The sequence below is a fragment of the Pseudophryne corroboree genome, chromosome 3, assembly GCF_028390025.1.
Source record: "Pseudophryne corroboree isolate aPseCor3 chromosome 3, aPseCor3.hap2, whole genome shotgun sequence".
NCBI lineage: Eukaryota > Metazoa > Chordata > Amphibia > Anura > Myobatrachidae > Pseudophryne > Pseudophryne corroboree.
This window is the reverse complement of record NC_086446.1, coordinates 186,543,889-186,561,885: the sequence shown is the minus strand read 5'-3', so window position 1 is coordinate 186,561,885 and position 17,997 is coordinate 186,543,889. Positions and strand designations below refer to the sequence as shown.

The window sequence follows — 17,997 nt, the reverse complement described above, 5'->3', positions numbered from 1 at the left end:
GGTGGGGTGCAGTTACTTGTCCACAACCCTTTTAGGGGCGTTGGTCAGCTCAGGAACTTTGTGCGGTCTACAGAGCACTCTGCCTCGAGAAACGCTTACTTCTGTAGAGACCAGTAAAGGTTCACTCAGACAACGCAACCATGGTTGTCTACATTAATAATCAAGAGGGCACCCGCAGTTGAGGTGCCATGAAAGAGATAACGCTGCATTCTTTGGTGTGCGGAACGTTTTCTTCCAGCCCTCTCAGCTGTTTAGATTCCAGCAGTCCAGAATTGGGAGACCGACTTTTTCAGCTGTCAGGATGTTTATTCAGGCGAATTGTCGCTTCACCCCAAAGTTTTTCATATTCTAGTCCTCTGCTTTTGGTGTCCAGACATAAGCATGATGGCATCCCATTAGCCTGTTCTTCATACACATCTGGGATACTTTCCAAAGGTAGGTTCCAGATTTCATATCAATAGGGAAATCCTTGTTCCTTCTATTCTGGTACTGGAGGCTTCTGCGGAATAGACCTCCCTGGATGCTCAGGTACTCAGGGGCAGATTTATTAAGCTCGGTGAAGTGATAAATTGGAAGGTGATGAAGAACCAGCCAGTCAGCTCCTAACTGTCATTTTTCAAACCCAGCCTGTGCCATAATACACTGGTGGACGATCTCCAAGCGCTGCTAAGTAAATCTGGAATCCTTGTGTTTTAAGAACCCTCAAAAAAAGCAGAGTACAACAGTATTTGTAAGGGGGTCTCTGTATTTGGCCGTTCACTTGTAGTTTCACCAACGACTGACCTTTGTTAAGTACCCTATGTTCCCATAAAGGTTTCTTTCACCCTCTCTTCAATTCAAGGCACTGTGACATCATCATCTATAGCATACAGGTCATTAGAACCAAGCTTACCTGAATGATAAGCCCTATGTGCATCCAAAGGTATCTTTAATGGATCCCCCTTCTCTAGAATCCTCTATCAATCTTGTGTGCGTGTATACAGCTTCGCAACAACTCCTTTTTTTAAAAAAACTCCATCAGTCCATTTATATAAAAAAACAATGGTTTCTCTTTAATCACCATAATCCACATAAAAGAGATTAAAATTCCATACAAAAATAGAAGCACCCAATTTATGGACAGGCAGGACCGCTTCCACTTACACCCCTAAGATGGAATGGGGGGTAGGGTACAACCCACTACTGGTAAAGATGTTAAAGCCAATCGAGTAGGTGTCCAAATAAGTGGTTGGCTCAAGCCTGGGGTCTTCTCATCTAATCCCTGAGGAAGGATTGATATCCGAAACGCGTTGGTGATTAGATGTACTGTTGTACTCTGCTTTTTTTGAGGGTTCTTAAAACACAAGGATTCCAGATTTACTTAGCAGCGCTTGGAGATCGTCCACCAGTGTATTGTTGTATGTAGAAAGAAGTGGTGTTCTTTTGGACGTATATCAAGTTGCAGCTAGGGCGCAAGTCATTGTTTCATTTTTTGTATTCCAGCCTGTGCCATGGCAGTTAGGATCTGATTTGCTGGTCCTTTATCACCTTCTACTTTATCACTTCACCGAGCTTAATAAATCTGCCCCTCAGTACCTAAGTTGGTAGGACACAGGATATTTGCAAAGCAGATTCGTTATTTCCTTTTATGACTTTGATAAGCATGGTTGGCTAGTATTCAAACTGACCTTGGCCCACTGGCCTCAACTGACCATTCACCAGGCCTACACTTTAGCTGATCAACCGGCATCAGTATGATATACAGACAGTCGGGATGCCAGCTGTCAGTGTACCGGCAGTACGGATGGTGTAATGGTTAGCATTTCTGCCTCACAGCACTGAGGTCATGGGTTCAATTCCCACTATGGCTCTACCTGTGCGGAGTTTGTATATTTTCTCCGTACTTGCGCGGGTTTCCTTCGGGTACTCCGGTTTCCTCCCACACTCCAAAAATATACTGGTAGGTTAATTGGATTCCAACAAAAATGAACCCTAGTATGAATCTGTGCGTGTGTACATGTGGTAGGGAATATAGATTGTAAGCTCCACTAGGGCAGGGACCGATGTGAATGGGCAAATATTCTGTGTAAATCGCTGCGGAATATGTGTGCGCTATGTAAATAACTGGTAATAAATAAATAATAAAATACCAACAACGTTATCCCGCCCGTCGCAAAGAGTCCCCTTGCAGACTCGGTGGCTCGCTGCGCTCGCTGTAGGTTCTATTCTATTTAGGGCAACTAAAATGGTGCATGGCCTATATCACTATACTTTCTCAATATGTATAGTTTGGCGCAGAGAAGGGAAATGGGGGACATGATAGAAACTTTCAAATATACTGTATCAAGGGTTTTAACAAAGTCCAGGAGGGAAACATTCTTCAAATTAAGAGAAGCAATAGGGTACGAGGAAATGCACTGAGACTGGAGGGAGGTAAGTTCCTGGGAAATTTGAGGAAAAATTACTTCACTGAAAGCAAGGGTAGTGGACAAGTGGAATAGCCTCCTATAATAGAGCAATTTAAACATGCACGGGATAGAGTCTGATAGCCATAAGGATATCCTTACAAAGAAATAAGGATCAAATAAGGTTTAAGATAAAAATATGGTAAAAAAAAAAAAAAGCAGACTAGGGGGTATATTCAATTGAAGTCGAAAACTGCCGTCTGTCAAAAAGATGGCAGTTTTCTACTTTTTTGGTCGAATCCTGATTCGCCATATTCAATATATTGCAAAAATTTTCGACAAATCGATAAATTCGACTTGTCGAAAAGCACGTGGCTCGGCGGAATAACTGCAGATCCACGTGTTAATGTCGAAAACGGGGCCAAATCCGACAGGTTTTGGCCCCGTTTTCGATCATCTCAGTCCGACATCAAAATGATGTCGGAATGAAATGGACCCAGAGGAGGCGAGGGGGAGGGGAGCCGCAGGGAGACGGGGGGACAGCCGGCGGGCATACAGGGAGATCAGCGCTACAGTAGCGCTGCAGCTGGATGTCACTCACCCGCCCAACCTCACAGCAGCTTCCACCCGGGTGGAAGTTACTGTGAGGTCGGGCGGGTGAGTGACATCCTGCTGCAGCGCTACTCCATAGCGCTGATCTCCTCTGGCTGCCGCCGGCTGTCCCCCCGCGGCTCCCCCCCCCCCCCCCCCCTCTCCTCTGAGTCCCATCTAAATTCGACTTGAAAAAGTAGAATTTCTCTTACGTCCTAGAGGATGCTGGGGACTCCGTAAGGACTGTGGGGTATAGACGGGCTCCGCAGGAGACATGGGCACTATAAAGAACTTTTAGTATGGGTGTGCACTGGCTCCTCCCTCTATGCCCCTCCTCCAGACCTCGGTTAGATTTTGTGCCCAGAGGAGAGGGGGTGCATTACAGAGGAGCTCTCCAGAGTTTCTCTAAATAAAGAATTTTGTTAGGTTTTTTATTTTCAGGGAGCACTGCTGGCAACAGGCTCCCTGCATCGTGGGACTGAGGAGAGAGAAGCAGACCTACTTAGATGATAAACAATGGTAAGGTCAGCGCACTCTTAGGAGGGAGGGGGATGTATGAGAAAGGGTAAGGATGGGAAAAGGTGGAAGAGAAGAATGAAATGGAATTGGAAAGAAAGTGGAATAGCAATCTAAATGTCTAACTGTGATCAAAAAAGACCATGTGTGGCAATGTTAACTAGTCTTTATTCTGGTGGTATGTTAACACTGTCAGGTCTATCATGCAGACCACCCTTTTCAGTGTAGCCTCCTGAATGGTACACTTCTGCTCAAAAGATTCTAAAATTAATAAAGGTGAGAGTATGTGCGTTCTCTGTAAAGTCTGGCACAATGTCCTTGTGTCAGTATTAGGTCCCCAAAGAGTCCTAATGTCCAGAGGTCCCTTGCGGGGTGAATGTCAGGTGTGCCCAAGGGTGCACCTTTACCATAGGTGTAGTGAAACCTATGTGACTCTGAGACTAAGTATGCGTCAGTTGTTATGAGGTGTGTGACAGTTTGCGGCGTCCCGCCTGTCAAACCTCCATGTGTGCACCAATTGAGGAACCGGGGGTACGGGCTTAGTTCATGCACTTACCGCCGGGGGTGCGTTCCGCGCGCCTGTGCCGGCTCAGCTTCCGTTCCCGAGTCCTCCGGTGTCCTTTGATGTCCAGGCCGTCTCGTCTCGGTCCCTGTGGTCGGACAGCGGCCGCCGCTTTCTTCCTCCTGCGGGTCCCGTCTGTGACTTCCTGCTTTGCCGCTCACTTTGCCGCTCATTGTTTAACACTAATACAGAGGTAGGACACCTCTAGGCCTAGCAGCACTAACCCTCTATCCCAGTGAGCGCAGTCTCTCTTCACTTTATCTACTTAGATTATAGGCTCTGCTTCTTAGGCTACTGGACACCATTAGCTCCAGAGGGAGTCGGAACGCTGGTCTCACCCCGCAGTTCGTCCCAGAGCCGCGCCGCCGTCCTCCTCGCAGAGCCAGAAGATAGAAGCCGGGTGAGTATAACAAGAAAAGAAGACTTCAAGGCGGCAGAAGAATTCAGATCTTCACTGAGGTAAGCGCGCAGCGGTAACGCTGCGCGCCATTGCTCCCACACAAGACACACACGGAACAGGCACTGATGGGTGCAGGGCGCAAGGGGGGCACCCTGGGCAGCAATAAACCTCGGGTATGGCTTTTCTGGGTACATTAGGCTGTGGAGTCAGTAAATGTAAAGATCCCCCGCCATTTTTTACATATTGAAGCGGGACCGAAGCCCGCCGCTGGAGGGGGCGGAGCTTGACCCCCCAGCACTAACAGCGCCATTTTCTCCACAGAACGCTGCAGAGAAGCTGGCTCCCCGGACTCTCCCCTGCTGAACTCGGTGACAGAGGGCTGAAAAAGAGGGGGGGGGGGGCATTTTCTAGGTGCAGTGAGTGTTTTACACATTGTTTGTGAATAAACAGCGCTATCTGGGTGATTTTCCTGTATTTACTAGGCGCTGGGTGTGTGCTGGCATACTCTCTCTCTGTCTCTCCAAAGGGCCTTGTTGGGGAATTGTCCCCTTATAGATATATCCCTGTGTGTGTGGGGGTGTCGGTACGTGTGTGTCGGCATGTCTGAGGCGGAAGGCTCGTCCAAGAAGGAGGTGGAGCGAATGAGTGGTGTGTGTCCGTCCGGCAACGCCGACTCATGAATGGATGGACATGTGGCATATGTTAAATGCAAGTGTGACCTCATTACATAAGAGACTGGACCTGGCAGAGTCCAGGGAAAAAGCTGGGAGTCAATCCACGGATTTGTCTAGGTCACGGGGCCCGTCTGGGTCTCAAAAACGTCCCCTATCCCAAATAGCTGACACTGATACCGACACGGATTCTGATTCCAGTGTCGACTACGATGATGCAAGATTGCACCCAAGGGTGGCTAAAGGTATTCAGTGTATGATTATTGCAATGAAAGAGGTTTTGCATATCACAGATGACCCCTCTGTCCCGGACACGAGGGTGCGCATGTATAAGGAAAAGAAACCTGAGGTAACCTTTCCCCCTTCTCATGAGCTTAACGAGTTGTTTGAAAAAGCTTGGGAATCTCCAGATAAAAAACTGCAGATTCCCAAAAGGGTTCTTATGGCGTATCCTTTCCCTGCTCAGGACAGGGTGCGTTGGGAATCCTCTCCCAGGGTGGACAAGGCTTTGACGCGCATGTCCAAGAAGGTGGCGCTACCCGTCTCCGGACACGGCAGCCCTCAAGGATCCTGCTGATCGCAGACAGGAGACTACTTTAAAGTCTATTTATGCGCATACAGGTGTTTTGCTCAGACCGGCAATAGCATCGGCATGGGTATGTAGCGCAGTTGCAGCATGGACAGATACCTTGTCAGGTGGCTTTGATACCCTAGACAGGGATACCATTTCTTTTTCATCCACTAGGGGTCACTGGAGTACTCTTGGGATATGGACGGCTTCCGCAGGAAACAGGGCACTGACTATTTAAATTTAGAACTCTCCACCCCTCCATATCCCAGAGTACCTCAGTGTTTTTTCTGTGCTCACTGCACTAACCAGGCTTGTGTGGGGACCCACACTTTTCTTTGAATATTTTTTTATTTTTATTTTAATTTTTCATTTTTACTGTTTTATTACAACTTAAACACATCCCTTCCCAGTTTCTACTAAAAACATGGGTCCGGGATAGTGCCGCTGCACAGAGGCAGCGCATGGCGTGTCGGTCCTCACAAAGAGCACCCTCACAGCCACACGCAGCTCACTGCCTGCTGCAAGAGCTGGACGGAGCTTACAGAAAGAAGCCCCGTCGCAGCCCTCCCTACAAGGAGACAAGGTATGCTCGGGGGGGGGGGGTCCGTGTCACCGCCGCCCGCACCCGCCGCTAATACAGCCCGCCCGCCCCAGCCGCTCCGTCCGACGTACATCAAAGTACCAGCGCTAAGAGGGGGAGAACCATCGCAGCTCAGCGCTCACACTAGCGCCGCCGGAAGCCGCTACGCGCCGCTCCAGCTAGCCGAACTCCGTTCACACGGCCGCTCTCTTCATAAGCGTCCCCCGCCTCCCTGCAATGACACCAAGGTCAGCTTCCCGGCAATCACTCCCCGCTGAGACACAGCGCTACACGGAGCACAGGGGGAGGGGGGGGGCGGACAAGTCTGCTCACAGGCAGCGCTGCTGCAAGGGAGAAAAAAACTTATATGGGAAGAATAGGCTGCATGACAGGCTGCCAGATTTCATATGCATAGATATTATATTAATAGACTATTAAGCCTATATTACACTGCAGTCAGGTACAGGTTATAAAGGCATGTATTGTAACCTGACCTGTGATTATAACTGTAAGCATGGCATGGAGGCCATTTTAACCATGCTTCTTGTTTCTTCCAGTTTGTGATTCCAGAACGTTCCTGTCCTACATCTCTACTCCACCGGAGGCGCAGGGGTGTTAGTGGGAATTTTGGTTCAGGTTTCATATAGGCTGGCCATGTGAACTGCACTTCGGCCGTGCAAGTGTCTGTCTTTGTCTATTGTGTTGTCTGTCTGCATAATGAGTAAAGCACCAGCAAAGACTAAAAAGCAGTTTTACTGCAATGTCTGTACATGAATCTACACATGTACAGTATGTTTTGTAGGTTTCCACTCCGGAAGCCGGTTTCTTCCCGGATCCTATGTTAAGCATATGTAATGGCTGGGTTGAAATCAGAATTGGCCGCCGCTCGACACGAGCGGCAAGATCGGAGTCTCGGGTGAGACCGCCAGAACTAACGGAGGAGTCTCAGCCTTTGCAAAGGTCCAAGTTCACTTTGGGTACAAGGGATACATTTAATTTGTCTTATAATTTACCCGTTTCTGCTATGTTGCAGTCTGACAATTCTATGCCAGACCTCGCGGCGCTAAATAAGGGTGAGGAGGGCAAATTAGACCAGCAGTCAGTGCAGCTTTTGACAGCCCAGACATTGCTAATCTCATCAGGCCAGTGCGTCAGTCTCTGAAGTTTACAGAGACTAAGGAGCCTCTGACATATAATAAAGTCGTATTTACTAAACGACAGATATCTCCAATGGGGTTCTTATTTAGGAATATCTTACTAAGATGTTAGTAGAAACACGAAACAATCAAATAACCGGTTCTATACCTCACAGATTTAAGTCTAGTTACCCGTTTCCACAGTCAGTGACATCTACATTGGAGAATCCGCCATTAGGACTGTGTCAAACCTTATAAAGACCCTTCAGCCGTAAGATAGAAGGGCATTTGGGTTACTAAGGCGCTAATTGTATGGATAACAGAACACGTTATACTTATCGCTAATCAAATCTGAGAAGCTGCTGAGTATCTGTACAGCTTCTGCTGCCGGCTGTCAGCTCACTTCTCGCTTTTCATCGTCGCTAGTTACAGCACGACAAGCACTCTGGCTGCGTTCTTGCCAAGCGGAGTCCGAGGTCCAAAGAATATGGTGGCCAGAAGTTGTTTGGTCCTAAATTGGACAAATGAATTTCTCAGGCCACGGGGGGGGGGGGGTTTTGGAGGGGAGAGAGTCTAGTTTCCTGCCATTGCCTCCTCCGGTACCGAGACGGAAATACTCTGGCCCGGCGTTCAAATCCAATTGTGGGAGCACGCCTTCAGACGTTACATTTGCAGGGGTTCCAGACATCCACTGATGGATGGATCCGCAATTTAGTGTTAAAAGAAAGCTGTCTCCCGCCACTGCGCTTTTTCAAGACAGGACTGCCTCTGTCGGACGACAAGAAGGCGGTTCGGCAAATTGCCATTCAGTCTCTGCTGGATTCAGCAGTTTTAATTCCAGGCCTTGCACAACAACAAGGCCAGGGTTATTATTCCAGTCTGTTTGTGGTACCGAAGCCGGATGGCTCCGTCAGGCCAATATTGAACTTAAAGGGTCTCAATCAGTAAGTCACTTACTACAGATTAAAGATGGAATCTCTGCGGTCAGTAATTGCAGATTTAGAGCCACAAGAATACATGATTGCGCTAGATCTGAAGGATGCGTACTTACACATTCCGATTTGGTCACCTCATCAGAGGTTCTTGCGTTTAGCAATACGCCACAACCATTACCAGTTTCAGGCTCTACCGTTTGGCCTCTCGTCAGCGCCTCGGGTATTCACCAAAGTGATGTCTGTGATGATAGCTCATCTCAGATCCCTGGGAGTGACAATTGTTCCGTACTTAGACGATCTGCTCATAAAAGCTCCGTCTCAACAGATGCTCCTCCAACATGCGCTGCTGACGTACAATGTACTGGTTCACCACGGTTGGATTGTCTACTTCAAGAAATCACATCTAATTCCGTCTCAACGACTTAAATTCCTAGGTATGATTCTCGATACGGTAAATCAAAGAATTTACCTACCACAACAGAAAGTACAGATTATTCGCCATCTGGTACAATTAGTGCTCAAGCCACGCACAGTCTCGGTACATTTTGTGTATTCGCCTCTTAGGAACAATGGTGGCGGCTTTCGAAGCGCTTCAGTTCGGAAGATTTCACTCACGTCCATTTCAACTGGATGTGCTCGCACAGTGGTCGGCCTCGCATCTGCAGATTCACCACAGGGTGAGGTTGTCGCCAAGGGCAAGGGTGTCTCTACTCTGGTGGCTCAAGGTACACAATTTAACCGCAGGCGGCGGCTGGAATTGGATAATTCTAACGACAGACTCGAGTCTCAGAGATTGGGGAGCTGTAGTTCAAAATTGTCAGCTCCAGGGTCTCTGGGCGGATCACAAACGATTGCTGTCTATAAATGTCCTGGAACTCCGCGTAATTTACAATGCGCTACGACAAGCAGTACAATTGCTTCGGTCTCAGACTGTCCAGGTGCAGTCAGACAACGCGACGGCAGTCGCATACATCAACAAGCAATGAGAAATGAGAAGCCGCATGGCAATGCGGGAAGTAGCTCGAATCCTCAATTGGGCAGAATACCACCAGGTGATATTGTCGGCAGTGTTCATTCCGGGAGTGGACAACTGGGAGGCAAATTATCTCAGCCGTCGGGATTTTCATCCAGGAGAATGGGCATTAAATCCAGAAGTGTTTCACATGTTGGTTCAGCGGTGGGGTTGCCCTCAAGTGGACCTGATGGCGTCTCGCCACAATCACCAAACGCTCCAGTATGTGTCCAGAACGACAGATCAAAAGGCAGTGTCGGTGGATGCTCTCACAATCGCTTGGCCGTACAGCCTAGTGTATCTGTTTCCACCATTTCCGCTGCTCCCTCTGGTGCTAAAACGGATCAAAAGAGTCTGTCACAGTCATACTAGTGGCACCTCATTGGCCTCGGAGAGCTTGGTTCTCGGATCTCCACGGACTACTCGCAGACGATCCTTGGCCGCTCCCACTACGTCCGGACTTGTTACAACAGGGTCCGTTCCTTTACCCTGATTTAGCGCGGCTGCGTTTGACGGGGTGGCTGTTGAGACCACCCTCTTAAGAAGAGAGGGCATTCCAGAATCGGTTATACCAACCATGTTACGAGCTAGGAAGCCAGTTACGGGAGCTCATTATTACAGAATTTGGCGTGCCTATATAGGTTGGTGTGAAACTCGGAAGTTTCCGACATCTTTCAAGTTATCCCGTCTTTTGTTATTTCTACAAACGGGGTTAGATGGAGGACTGCGTTTATCTACACTAAAGGTGCAGGTATCTGCTTTGTCAATTTATTTTCCAAGAAGATTGGCTCTATTGCAGTCTATACACACCTTTCTGCAAGGTGTCCTCAGAGTACAGCCTCCATTCATTCCACCTACAGCGCCATGGGACTTGAATCTGGTTTTAGATTTCTTACAGTCTTACAGAAAGTGGATATAAAGTTTCTCACTTGGAAAACAATTTTTCTTCTAGCCTTAGCTTCGGCAAGGCGTGTTTCAAATTTGGGTGCCTTGTTATGCAAGCCACCGTATTTGGTGTTCCATGATGACAGAGCGGAACTTCGGACGAATCCCGCTTTCTTACCAAAGGTAGTGTCATCTTTTCACATCAATCAACCAATAGTAGTTCCTGTGTTAACAGAACATTCTGGAACTCTGGATGTGGTACGCGCTTTACGCGTTTGTGTCCCGAACGTCTACAGTTCGTAAGACGGATACGTTGTTTGTTCTCTATGATGCTGCCAAGATAGGTTGGCCATCTTCTAAGCAGACCTTATCCAGATGGATAAAACTGACTATACATCAGGCTTACCTTCATGCTAGGTTACAGCCGCCTACATCAGTAACAGCTCATTCCACATGTTCTGTGGGAGCTTCATGGGCATCTGGTCGTGGAGCTTCTACGACGCAGCTTTGCCGTGCGGCTACATGGTCATCAGTGCACATGTTTGTGCGCTTTTATAAGTTTGATATGTTTCGGCATCACCATCTAGCTTTAGCCGCATAGTGTTACAGGTGCCAAACAGCTCTCCCGCCCACAAGGGAAACTTTGGTACGTCCCTAGAGTACTCCAGTGACCCCTAGTGGATGAAAAAGAAAATAGGATTTTGGTACTTACCAGGTAAATCCTTTTCTTTGAATCCATAGGGGGCACTGGACGCCCACCCAGAGCAGTTTCACCTGGTTTGTGGTAAGCTCAGGGGATCTTATGGTAACACACTTTCACCGACTGGTTCAAATTATAAAGTTCTATCGGTTATGGTGTCAACTGTTTAGTTGTCAGTAACGTTATGTGTCAACTTTATTGTTGTCCGTTATGTTATATGTGATTCTCCATTGTCAACCTCTCTATAGCTCCTGTTCGGCTCAGTAAAAAACACTGAGGTACTCTGGGATATGGAGGGGTGGAGAGTTGTAAATTTAAATATTCAGTGCCCTGTTTCCTGCGGAAGCCGTCCATATCCCAAGAGTACTCCAGTGTCCCCTATGGATTCAAAGAAAAGGATTTACCTGGTAAGTACCAAAATCCTATTTTTATTAACATTAGCTCACATTAAAGACGCAGTCTTATTTATGAGGGACGCTCAAAGAGACGTTGGGCTGCTGGGTTCCAGAACCAATGCCATGGCTATTTCTGCGAGACGAACTCTATGGACCCGCCAATGGACAGGTGACGCAGACTCCAAGAGACATATGGAGGTTTTACCTTACAAGGGTGAAGTGTTGTTTGGGGAGGGGCTCGCGGACCTGGTTGCCACAGCTACCGCGGGTAAATCTACCTTTTTACCTTTTGTTCCCCAACAGCAAAAGAAAACTCCACAGTATCAGATGCATTCCTTTCAGTCGCATAAGGCCAGAAGAGGTCGGGGCTCCTCTTTCCTTGCCAGAGGTAAGGGTAAAGGAAAAAGAACACCTGCGTTGGCTAGCTCCCAGGAGCAAAAGTCCTCCCCGGCTTCTACAAAATCCACCGCATGACGCTGGGGCTCTCCTAAGGGAGTCCGCACCGGTGGGGGCACGTCTTCAACTTTTCAGCCGAATCTGGGTCCTTTCAGAAGTGGATCCTTGGGCAATCGAAATTGTTTCCCAGGGCTACAAGCTGGAATTCGAAGAGGTGCCCCCCCCCCGCCGATTTTTCAAGTCAGCCTTGCCAGCTTCGCCACCGGAAAGGGAGGTAGTGTTAGCTGCAATTCAAAAGCTGTGTCAACAGCAAGTGGTGGTCAAGGTTCCCCTGGTTCAACAGGGAAAAGGGTATTATTCAACCCTGTTTGTGGTCCCGAAGCCGGATGGTTCGGTCAGACCCATTTTAAATCTAAAATCCCTAAACCTGTACTTAAATAAGTTCAAATTCAAGATGGAATCGCTCCGAGCGGTCATATCAAGTTTGGAAGGGGGGGATTTTATGGTGTCACTAGACATAAAGGATGCATACTTTCATGTCCCCATATACCCTCCTCATCAGGAGTACCTGAGATTCGCTGTACAGGACTGTCATTACCGGTTTCAGACGTTGCCGTTTGGGCTTTCCACGGCCCCGAGAATTTTCACCAAGGTAATGGCAGAGATGCGCAGGCAGGGAGTCACAATTATCCCATACTTGGACGATCTCCTGATAAAGGCGAGATCGAGAGACAAACTGCTGGAGAGCGTGTCGCTCTCCTTGAAAGTGCTCCAACAGCACGGTTGGATTCTCAATCTGCCAAAGTCACAATTGGTTCCAACGACTCGGCTATCGTTCCTAGGCATGATTCTGGACACTGAACAAAAGAGGGTTTTTCTCCCGATGGAAAAAGCCCAGGAACTCCAGAACATGGTCAGAGACCTGTTAAAACCGAAAAGAGTGTCAGTCCATCAATGCACTCGAGTACTGGGAAAAATGGTGGCAACCTACGAAGCCATCCCCTTCGGCAGGTTTCATGCGAGGACATTTCAGTGGGACCTTCTGGACAAGTGGTCCGGGTCCCATCTTCAAATTCATCAGAAAATAAGCCTGTCCCCCAGGGCCTTGGTGTCTCTTTTGTGGTGGCTGCAGAGTGCTCACCTTCTAGAGGGTCGCAGGTTCGGCATTCAAGACTGGGTTCTGGTTACCACGGACGCGAGCCTCCGAGGATGGGGAGCAGTCACACAAGGAAGAGATTTTCAGGGACTATGGTCATGCCAGGAGGCTTGTCTACACATCAACATACTGGAGTTGAGGGCCATATACAACGGCCTACGACAAGCGGAGAATCTTCTTCGGGGCCTCCCGGTTCTGATTCAATCAGACAACGTCACAGCCGTGGCTCATGTAAACCGCCAAGGCGGGACAAGGAGCAGAGTGGCGATGGTGGAAGCCACCAGGATTCTTCGCTGGGCGGAAAATCACGTAGCGCTCTGTCAGCTGTCTTCATTCCGGGAGTGGACAACTGGGAAGCAAATTTCCTCAGCAGACACGATCTCCATCCAGGAGAGTGGGGGACTTCATCAAGAAGTTTTTGCAGAGATAACAAGTCTTTGGGGAATTCCTCAAATAGACATGATGGCGTCACGCCTCAACACGAAGCTTCGACGGTATTGCGCCAGGTCACGGGACCCTCAGGCAGTAGCAGTAGACGCACTAGTGACACCATGGGTGTTGGTCTATGTGTTTCCTCCTCTTCCTCTCATCTCAAAAATTGTGAGACTCAGAAGGCAAAGGAGAGTGCAGGCAATACTCATTGTTCCAGATTGGCCTCGAAGGGCCTGGTACTCAGATCTTCAGGAAATGCTCACAGAAGATCTGTGGCCTCTTCCTCTCAGAGAGGACTTGTTACAGCAGGGGCCATGTGTGTTCCAAGACTTACCGCGGTTACGTTTGACGGCATGGCGGTAGAGCACCGAATCCTAGCTGAAAAAGGTATTCCGGAGGAGGTCATCCCTACTCTACTAAAGGCTAGAAAAGAGGTGACGGCAAAGCATTATCACCGTATTTGGAGGAAATATGTTTCTTGGTGTGAAGCCAAGAATGCTCCTACGGAAGATTTCGATCTGGGCCAATTTCTCCACTTTTTACAGACAGGAGTGGATATGGGCCTGAAGTTAGGCTCCATTAAGGTACAGATTTCGGCCTTATCTATCTTCTTTCAGAGGGAATTAGCTTCTCTCCCAGAAGTCCAAACGTTTGTAAAGGGAGTGCTGCACATCCAGCCCCCCTTTGTGACCCCAGTGGCACCGTGGGACCTTAACGTGGTCTTAAACTTTCTGAAGTCTCACTGGTTTGAACCTCTTCAAACAGTTGAATTAAAATTTCTCACGTGGAAGGTGGTCATGTTATTGGCCTTGGCATCTGCAAGGTGGGTGTCCGAATTGGCGGCCTTGTCCCACAAGAGCCCCTATTTGATTTTCCATGTGGATAGAGCTGAGTTGAGGACACGTCCTCAATTTTTGCCCAAAGTGGATTCTTCTTTTCACATGAACCAACCTATTGTGGTGCCTGTGGCTACGGGGGACTGGGAGTACTCCAAGTCCCTTGATGTGGTCAGAGCCTTAAAGATTTATTTAGCCAGGACGGCTAGGATTAGGAAAACAGAGGCTCTGTTTGTCCTGTATGCAGCCAACAAGGTTGGCGCTCCTGCTTCTAAGCAGACTATTGCTCGCTGGATCTGTAACACGATTCAGCAGGCTCATTCTACGGCTGGAATGCTGTTACCTAATTCTGTAAAGGCCCATTCCACTAGGAAGGTGGGCTCTTCTTGGGCGGCCACCCGAGGCATCTCAGCATTACAGCTTTGCCGAGCAGAAACTTGGTCGGGTTCAAACACTTTTGCTAAATTCTACAAGTTTGATACCCTGGCTGAGGAGGACCTTGCGTTTGCTCAGTCGGTGCTGCAGAGTCATCCGCACTCTCCAGCCTGGTTTGGAGCTTTGGTATAAACCCCATGGTCCTTACGGAGTCCCCAGCATCCTCTAGGACGTAAGAGAAAATAAGATTTTAAACCTACCGGTAAATCTTTTTCTCCTAGTCCGTAGAGGATGCTGGGCGCCCGTCCCAGTGCGGACTAAATCTGCAAGAGTTGTATATAGTTGTTGCTTTCATAAGGGTTATGTTTCAGTTGGAATCGGTCTTTGACTGATGCTGTTTTTTGTTCATACTGTTGACTGGTGGTGTATATTCCAGGTTATATGGTATGGTTGGTGTGGGCTGGTATGAATCTTGCCCTTAGATTAACAAAATCCTTTCCTCATATTGTCCATCTCCTCTGGGCACAGTTCTTTAACTGAGGTCTGGAGGAGGGGCATAGAGGGAGGAGCCAGTGCACACCAATACTAAAAGTTCTTTATAGTGCCCTGTCTCCTGCGGAGCCGCTGATCCCCATGGTCCTTACGGAGTCCCCAGCATCCTCTGCGGACTAGGAGAAAAAGATTTACCGGTAGGTTTAAAATCTTATTTTTAGATGGGATTGAATAGGGTTTGTCGGATCCATTCCAACAAATACATGTCGGAATGGATCTGACTTTAATTGAATATACCCCCAGATGGGCTAAGTGGTTCTTATCTGTCATTAAAGTCTGTGTTTCTATTCCCACTCTATGGGTGTTGTGGGAATAGCCCGTTAGGCAGGATTCCAGCTGTCGGCGTTGCCAGTGGTCGGGATTCTAGTGTCTGTATCCTGACCGCCAGGCCCTGCCTCTGTGCATGCCTATCCCACCAAGTCTGTGGGGACTTACTGGGTGGCTCTGCCTTGTTCCTCTGCGTACCAACTCTGTAAGGCGACAACATGGTCCCCTGCCCACGCTTTCATCAAATTCTACAGCTTTGTCATCTTTGGCTGTGCTAACGCTTGTTTTGGGCATATGGTCTTACATACAAAACACGAGCGTCCCATCCCTTAGGGGGGCAGCTTTGGAATGTCCCATGGTCTCCAGTTTCCTCCTTGGATGAATGAGAAAATGGGATTTTGGTTCTCACCTGTAGAATCCTTTTCTCTTGAGTCCATGGGGTGCACTGGATGGCCACCCTTACGCACCTGGTTGGCTGATTGATTTATTTGAATTTTGTTTGTCTTATGCAGCCATTCACTCAGCAGCAGATTGCGTACCTGGATCTGTATATGTGCCAGTTTTTCTTCTCTCCTCTTTTTCCCTGTCCTTGGGCTTGTTAAGGTTGTAACTGGCTTCTGCATACTAGGGGACTCCTCCTGCTTCAGTATACCCATGGTTTCTAGTGTTCCCCGTAAATGTAGAGAAAAGGTGCTTGCTTTAGATTTTCTTCTCTGTCTTTTGGGGGGAGACTGGGCTCCCTGTCATTTACTTGCAGTTTTTGTTTATATTGTTTATTCTGTTATTGTTCATAGTTTCTTCAATGTCAGTATTGCTCTCTTTTTTCTCCTGTCCCCTCATTATGTACTCCTAGTACTGTCCTTTGGGGCTTTCTTTAGACACATACTGAAGGAGCTTAGGCTTGTTGACAATAAATCATTTTAAGATGCCCAAGCTACTGTGACTGCATTTTTACTCCATAGTTTCCAGTGTCCCCGGATTGAATGAGACAAAGATTTAACTCCGTAACAAAAAAAACCTAGTTTTCCACATATTGTCACCATTTACATGCATATCATCATTTCATTACATTATCCTTGTAAATATACCTAATGGCTTGTTCAGTTTCGTAAATATACCTAATGGCTTGTTCAGTTTCTTCCTAAATCAATAGTTGTGAAGTCTGTTGGCTTTATTTAGATGTAGCATGCTTAAACTGAAAGTGTTCAACCTTCAAAAATAAACAGTGTGACATTGTGACGTGTATAGACACAGTCATCTTGAGTGTGAAGCTTTAATGAACTTGTCACCTCAGCATGGAAAAAAAAATGTGCTTATGCCTTTTGTTTCTCACTCTAGGTGTCTCCGAATGCATTATAATGGGCATCCCTATGAACATTGGAACTGGGCTCTTTAAACTCCTACACAAAGCAGATAAGGACCCTAATCCACCCAAGAGACCCCTGATCTTTGACAACAAAGAATTTCACCTTCCTATTGCTAGCACGTAGCACTAAGCCACTCTCAAATTAAACACCAATCCACTTTGCACTTCCTTCTTCTAAGTTATTATTTTTCACGAGTGGACACTGTTACACGGTGAGAGATTTAACTTTAAGCACTGTGCTTACTGGAGAAACTGGTTCTGGCAGTAAAAAGAGGTGGTTGGTAATATATAAAATGTAAATAAGTTGTGTATTGAAAAATTTAGATCTACCTTTTGTCTGGGTAAGAGATCCGACAGATTATGCTGCTCTGTTAACATGTAAAAGCTACACGCCTCCAACCAGGTGTTTGACTAGAGATACAATGGAATCAAAGAAACGAAATAGCCAACTGTGCAAAACTGTATATATCACTTGGCATCCAAAACACATGGACTGTGTTGCAATTTGTCTAAGAACCACATTACTGTGTTAATAAAACACAATATATGAATTTGTATAATGAATTATGCAACATTGCTTCTCTATGTTGTTATTAAATGCTGGTATACTTTATTAGATTATTTATTGTTTTCAGGACGGCAGTGCTTTAGAGGCTTGCTGTTGTTGAGTAGCAGAAAGCCTAGGCAATTCTGGTTTTCTCCCATGCAGGAAACTAATGGTTTTGAGGACAAGTCTTCCTATGCCTCTTGTATTTGGCAGTACTTGTTGCATGGTATCTTTTTTTTCTTGTGCATCTATCCTGAACCATTTATGAAGATGCACTGGTGGAATGCTTTTGCTAGACTTACATATTCTATTGACACTCAATACAAACTAAGTATTTCTTTATTCTCAATTTGGTCTCTGCACTGAATGTAAAATTAGGACTGCTGAGGTAAGACATTATAAAATGTTTCAGAAAACGCACTTGATGATGTCATTATTTTGGATCTGTTTGTAAATTAGTTTTGTGTACAATAAAGAATTACACTTCATTGTTTTTGCTTTTTATTTGACTGTACATGTTGAGTCTACTGATGGAGTCACAAGCTGTGAGGGACTGGGTGGGCAGGGGACCATCTGCATGAAAGCTACAATGGTTCAAAAAGTATCTTGATAACATCAATTAGTCACAAGTCTACAAAGCATTATCTCCCACTAACCGTAAAAAGGAGGTTAAGGAATTATCTCTTATATAATAGCCCAGATCTGTGACTTTGTGCTTCATTTGCTAACGCT

General features: G+C 47.0%; 1 protein-coding gene across 2 annotated transcripts in view; it reads left to right on the top strand.

The window, feature by feature from the left end:
* POLR3A (RNA polymerase III subunit A) overlaps window positions 1-17,753 on the top strand; it is a 229,662-nt gene extending 211,909 nt beyond the window's left edge. For both annotated transcript variants that reach the window (XM_063958705.1, XM_063958706.1), the window contains one exon: window positions 16,691-17,753. In XM_063958705.1, the coding sequence (XP_063814775.1) occupies window positions 16,691-16,842 (152 nt within the window). In that variant the 3' untranslated portion in view covers window positions 16,843-17,753. The remainder of the gene's footprint in view (window positions 1-16,690) is intronic.
* The last annotated feature ends 244 nt before the right edge of the window (window positions 17,754-17,997 follow it).